General features: G+C 37.5%; 1 protein-coding gene and 1 long non-coding RNA gene across 2 annotated transcripts; one reads left to right on the top strand and one right to left on the bottom strand.

Moving 5' to 3' along the window:
* Positions 1–930: 930 nt before the first annotated feature.
* On the bottom strand, positions 931–3,121 carry LOC130047831 (E3 ubiquitin-protein ligase TRIM71-like). The gene is made up of 2 exons (XM_056143437.1): positions 3,039–3,121; positions 931–2,914 (listed from the first exon to the last, which is right to left on the bottom strand). Exon 2 carries the CDS (start codon positions 2,882–2,884, stop codon positions 1,226–1,228), a length of 1,659 nt encoding a protein of 552 aa, XP_055999412.1. The 5' UTR covers positions 2,885–2,914; positions 3,039–3,121; the 3' UTR covers positions 931–1,225.
* Positions 2,375–3,556, top strand: LOC130047832 (uncharacterized). The gene is made up of 2 exons (XR_008796661.1): positions 2,375–2,509; positions 3,465–3,556. It is a non-coding gene; the product is annotated as an uncharacterized LOC130047832 (long non-coding RNA).
* The last annotated feature ends 2,837 nt before the right edge of the window (positions 3,557–6,393 follow it).

Here is a 6,393-nt window from a genome sequence, read left to right as displayed (position 1 = left end):
GGTTGTTGAGAAGATTTTTCCTATATATTTGTATGTAAATCTTTGATCCCCTATTGTGACCCCATCCAACCCCTGGGGGCCATGGTTCTAACAATTTAGAATCTACACTACCTAATAATGCTTATTTATAAATTTCATCTTTTCTGGCCCAGTGGTTCTTGAGAAGAAGATTTTTTAATGACGCTACTCTATTTTTACCTTTTCTTGATTATCTCCCCTTGGAAGGTGGCCTGGCCCTTTATTTTAACAATTTAGAATTCCCTTTACCTAAGGATGCTTTGTGCAAACTTTGGTTGAAATTGGCCCAGTGGTTTTTGAGAAGAAGTCAAAAATATTAATAGTTTACGGACGGACGGACGCCAGGTGATCAGAAAAGCTTACTTGAGCTTTTAGCTCAGGTGAGCTAAAAAGTCAATAACAACAGATAAATTTCAAATGGAAAAGCTCGCTTTGTATTATGGACATTGGCCTGGATAGTTTTGTGTGTTTAGAGCACCCGACTATTACATATGTAATACAGGGGTGTCGGGCTTGATTCCCTGTCCAGTCAAACCATGGATATTGGTTTGGATAGCTCAGTGGTTAGATCACCTGACTAGTAATACAGGGGTCTCAGGTCTAATTCCTAGTCCAGTCATATCATGGGAACGAAGGGCCTTGGATTCGATTCCCGGTTCAGCCATATCTTCTTTTCCTTCCCATTACATTTCCATATCACAGACTATCCTTGACAATTCAGTTTGATATGATTACACTTTGTTTATTTTGTAGGACGGTGGAGATTTAGATAAGTGGTATGAAGTTATTGATGGTAAACAGAAGACTGTGACCTTGAATCTGAAGATCTGTGATGAAGACTGGATGTTTGGTGTCACTCTCTGTTACAGTACTATAAATCTAAGTAAGTACTCAGTAATAACGTAAGACTGAACTCTGTATCATGTTTATCTAATATATACATTGTAAAATCAAACACAAATTAATTCACAAACAAAATAATGTTCTGTTAAACTCACAAACACAAATACATGTTACACATCACAAACACAGAGCTGTAATTAACACAGGGCTGTAATTAACAAGTAGATGTAATTAACAAGCTGATGTAATTAACAAATAGAAGGAATTAACACAGTTCTGTAAATTACAGTATATTGAGCTGTGTAATTAACACTGTAGAGCTGTGTAATTAACACTGTGTTGGTAGATGTAATTAACACTGTGTTTATAGATATTGGATTTTCTTCACTTTAGCAGTGTCACGCTCAGCCACAAAGAGGTTGTCTCTGATGTCCACACATAAACCCCATGGAGCGCGTAAATTACAGTGAATGTAACGGAGGAACTGTCCGTCCTGATCTAGGATGTGGATACGGTGACTGTCACGGTCTGCTGTCAGGATGTGACTCTGGCTGTCTGTAGTGATGCCGCGTGGATAAAATGATTGCTTGGTATTAGTGTGATGACCAGTGTATCTAAATCGGAGTTTTCCTGACTGATTGACCACCACTACTGCTCTAGCTGTATAGTCAGCCACACAGATATCCAGGTTCTTGTTCTCACTGATGTATTTAATGTCACCAGATGAGTAGAGAGGACGACCCTGATCATCAAACTGAATGCTTTGTTTCTCTGTGGAGCCGGAGTAACGCACGACTTTGGATGGTTTTCCATCATCACTGTCCATGATAACCAGGAGATTGTTAGCCGCGGTACAGCAGACATTGCGAGGTCTCCACCCCTGTATTGTGATCACGGTGTGTATCTGTTTATTCTTAATTAAGTTCACGGTGTTATTCCAATAGTCAGTATAAACAAGATCTCCGTCCCGTGTCACTGCTATGTCCTGTGGTGCTCTCTCTGACTTGGTTTGTATTGATGTCAGTAGTTTACTCTGGAGGTTGAGCAGCTTCATGGTGTCGTTAGTCCCGCATGTCCAGACTTGATCTTCACTCAGACAGCTAATACTGTATAGTCCGTGTCTATACCCAGTGTCTATGGTGGCGGTGACGCGCGGCTCAAGCAGTGGTTTGACTGGAGGAGACGATACAGCTTCTGCTGACTTCATTGTGTCGCCATGTTCTGTGTTAATGGATAATGGCGACAGAGAACCAAACATTTCATTGAGCTGATCTTTGTTTATTTTCTGAGGAGAGAAACTCGGTACTGTGACTCGGACTTTAGGCGGTACTGTTCTAAATTCGGAATTCCTAGATTTGTAAGTAGAGGTTAAGGAGACGTCATTTGATTTTAGGATTGATTTCAAGTCGGACATGATCTGTTTGAGTTCCGCCATTTTCTGTGTGATTTCTTCTGTGTTTTTATCTAGCGCGTCCAGATGTTTAGTTTTCATCTCCGCAATGGCGGATTTCCGCTGGTTGACAATGGCGGTAATCTCCCGGTGTAAGACTTCTCCTTGTTGATCGGCGGCTGTTGTCAGTTTCCCGTAATTCGTTTCTAACTCGGCTTTCTCACTTTGGACATTAGACACCATTTTTTCATATCGGGGGTAAATTCTTGTCTCTAATTCTTCTAGATCTTTTTGTAAACTTTCTGTTTTAGCGCTGAGTTTTTCCAGAACATCTGATATATCGTGACCTTTATGTTTACCTGAAGTGACGCAAGTAGAACAGACAGGAACGTCGCATTTTTCACAGTAAATTTCACAGTGTTTGTCGGCGTGGTCTGGACATTTTGGGTAGTTAGGAGTAGACTTTCTGTGTAGAAAGGGGACGACTTTGTGTCTTTTAGACGAGTCTGAGAGATGCTTTACTGCACAGTTAACACAGATATTTATATTACAAAGTTCACAGTGACTCTGTAGGGGGACAGTTTCACAGAGGTCACACAGTAGGACTTCCTGGGCACTGCGTCGGGGATGCATTTCTAATGCCGGGATCACACCAGAAGTTTACTGTTAATTAAATAAAAACAGAATTTCATTTAAAGATTTTGACAGATTACACCAATTAACGTAATAGAATTATAGCATGATATAAAACACAGCGGTCATTACTATAATAATAATCTAGTCTCACCTGAAAATCCAACATGGCCGCCCTGTTCTTTCGACCTTCCGTCTAGTCCTGAGAATATTAAATACCTGTGCGGCGTGTCAGCCTGTATACACTATCTACGTGTTATCGCTTGAGTAAATATATAAATTTAAAGTTTGGTCTGACCTAGTTTATGTTGGGTAGTTTTGCTAACATTTACGTCAGACGTAAATTAAGACTTCCTTTCATTAAAAAAATGGAATCTGCAAACAATGTATAGATATAACTTATTTGATTATATCCCTTTTTGTATTGAACTCGGCCTTTTGTACAAATAAAATCATATCTATAGTTAAAAAACGATTAGCAATATTCATTGGAAGGGGGGGGGGGGGGGTCATGCAGCAGACCCCTGTTTTTGGTACTCAATACATATTTGTGTTTTAATATACTTTTTTTCTGTTGTAGAATGAGTTGAGTGGAATAATGAACTTCCAGATGTCTATGTACACGTGTATGAATAAACTCTGTTGTACTCGCGCGTGCGAGCTTATATCCTATATAATGTGTTCGAGTTTTATTTCCTTAATATTTTCGGATTAGTTGAATTAGTGCAATGGCGGATCAAGGAATTTTTGAAAGGGGGGGTCTAGCTACCATTATTTTTGGTTTTCAATGGAAGGAGGGGTCCACTCGCAAAATGTGTTAATTGATAAAAGTCTTTTGACGAGGTGAGGAGGTGTCCATTTCCCAGACCTCCTTCTGGATCCGGCACTATAGTGAATTACAACTCCAATATTTTAAAGGTTAACCTTCCTTTTTAAATTTGAAATCAGATCTGAGTACAGCGATAACAATGGCTAGAACTGGGGGAACAAGCAAATTAATAAGACATTTTCATATATGAAAATCGTCTCAAGATCCTCCTAAGATATTATATACACAAGCAGAAGATGTAAATGGGAGGAGGGGGGTGAAGAGTAGCTAAAAGATCATGACCCCCCCCCCCCTTCACAATTTCATGGAACCGTCTTTGTGTTTACGCAACAATCCTCTGAGACCAAGCCGCACAAAAATTCTGTTTGATCAAAATATGTACATCATACGAAAGCCTATTAGTATCATGCAAAAAAAAAATAAAAATTTCATAATCTCGTAATTACGAGATAACGCGAGTTGCACAACTCGTGGAGAATTCTGGGAACGCGCTTGATACTATTCCCCTCTGTTGATTGGGGGTGGGTGTAAATGTAGTCCGGGACAAATGTCCCGCGATGTCCGATTATTGATATTCGCCGATTTAACGTTTTATGTTAGTTTTTCTTTAAATATCTTACTAAATGTGTTTTAAGACAATCACCAAGTGTCTTCATTGTGAATTTAATGTATGAAAATCCCCTAATTATTTGATAAATGACTTTTATTTATTCTTTTGGGTGTTAAAGTAGTCCCGAAAATATTACGAAGAAAACGCATTTCTGGTTTTTGTTTTCGCCTTGTTTATGCACAAAACATTTATAACCTCTACGTATTGTGTCCTGTTGATAATCATAAGACACCCTTATTTCTAGTTATTTTGTCTGATTAAACAAATTAATCTGATAAACGGTTTTTAAACCCATTTTTCCTTCGGGACATCGCAGCTAATTGGGATATTAATTTAAAAACCGGACTGAGATGAAAACATTAAATCCGCATTCAGGTAAGGGCTGGTAATTAGGCGGTATTTATCATTAATATTTATAATATATCACTTCGTTACAAACTCAAAATAATATAGCAACAATGCTAATGTACATGTATTTCATAGAAGTTAAATGTAATGTAATTTATATATAATATCGTGGAAGGATCAATAATTGAACAGCTATTGCATGGGGGTTGTTGGCCGTAAGTTAATAAGACATGTAAAGAATGTCTAATTTAATTACGTTGTCCAGTTCTTGCTACATATAACTGGAAAATCAACAAGCATATTGTTCACACCTTTTAATTTTCAATATTGGTGGGGGGAAATTCGGCACCCAATGACGTTAAAGAATTTGGCCATTCAATTTCAATGCTCACCATTTTCCTTTGTGTGTATCTGCATTATTGGGAGTTGAACTATGTTCAATCTCCCTGGGTCATCACGCACTTTTCTGCGCAGTAATTTGTATTGATTTGTATAGTGGTCGTCAGCGGGGGTTCTGTGTCAGCTGATTTACTCCTAGGTAAATCAACATAAACTTTTATAAACATCCGCCATTAAATAATCCATGTAACTTTTCTGAATTAATCTAATTTTGATAATTGACATGTAAATAAATGCAATGATATTGTATTCAAATCAATTTGAATACAAGATTTCGATCAAATTGATACTGATATACATAGAAAAATAAAAGATAAGGTTGAAAATTGTCGTTTGCAGCGCAGCGTCACCTATAAACATTGATAGGGAAACGAACGACAACTACACAAAAACCCTATTGACACCGTGGCGCGAAATATCGAATATGGTGCGAAACCTCAGAAAATTTACAAGAAATAACTCTACAACATTGTGTATGTGTATATATTTGGTTTTTTTTTAATGTGATATAAAAAATGCTTGATGTTATATGTAGATTGAATTAAAACACGTCATTCCCAGTCAACAACTTTCGATTGGGATCGGAATACGAAATAAAATTTCTTATATCCGGTGGCAAAGTGAAACTGCTTCATGCTTCAAGTTATTGCACGTTACACATTAGAGAACTGTTCCTTTTAATAAAGAAAGTCACAAAATAGATACAAAATGAGTGTACCTTATTCATTACTGTTACCGAGCTTTTGTCGACTACAATTTCGAAATGGCGTGTTTCGCTGCGCTTGATGACGGTAAGGTCCACATTTTCTACGTGAGTAGTGTGATATTTGTTTATGAATTTTTTGCGCATACATGGTATGTCTCGACTAGGAATAATGGAAACTTTGTCACCTATGTATGTAAAGACATATTAATCTCTATTTTTAAAAATGTAGAACACTTTTATCAAATGACAATGTTTGAAAACGCTTAGAGCCCCGATGTCAGAATTTCCTTTTCCAAGACATCAATATGTCAAATTCATTATCCTTTTTGAATAGTATGTACCATATTTTGTACCAGTTATCCATTTTGAATCCCCTATTACAATGGGATTTTGCTGCACTCTGTAATGTTTGAGTGGATGTCATGAGTGTGTGTCAAACAGAAATTTTAAGAGCATGGGATAAGGTGCTGCCATGTATTACTTCACTATCAAAGTTTAACCCAGTTGCCACAATGTTGAATTTATGCTGCAAAAAGGATTGGAAATTGCTCTGGTCAAAACACATTGTTTATTTGTCTACAGATGAAAGAGACATGAGGATTCTCCCTCACAAACTG

The sequence above is a fragment of the Ostrea edulis genome, chromosome 7, assembly GCF_947568905.1.
Source record: "Ostrea edulis chromosome 7, xbOstEdul1.1, whole genome shotgun sequence".
NCBI lineage: Eukaryota > Metazoa > Mollusca > Bivalvia > Ostreida > Ostreidae > Ostrea > Ostrea edulis.
The sequence above is the reverse complement of the archived record's forward strand: the minus strand, read 5'-3'. Positions and strand labels throughout refer to the sequence as shown.

Bases quoted from the DNA above. Each gene is read 5' to 3' on its own strand.
- LOC130047831 (XM_056143437.1), bottom strand. From the start codon at position 2,884: ATGCATCCCCGACGCAGTGCCCAGGAAGTCCTACTGTGTGACCTCTGT.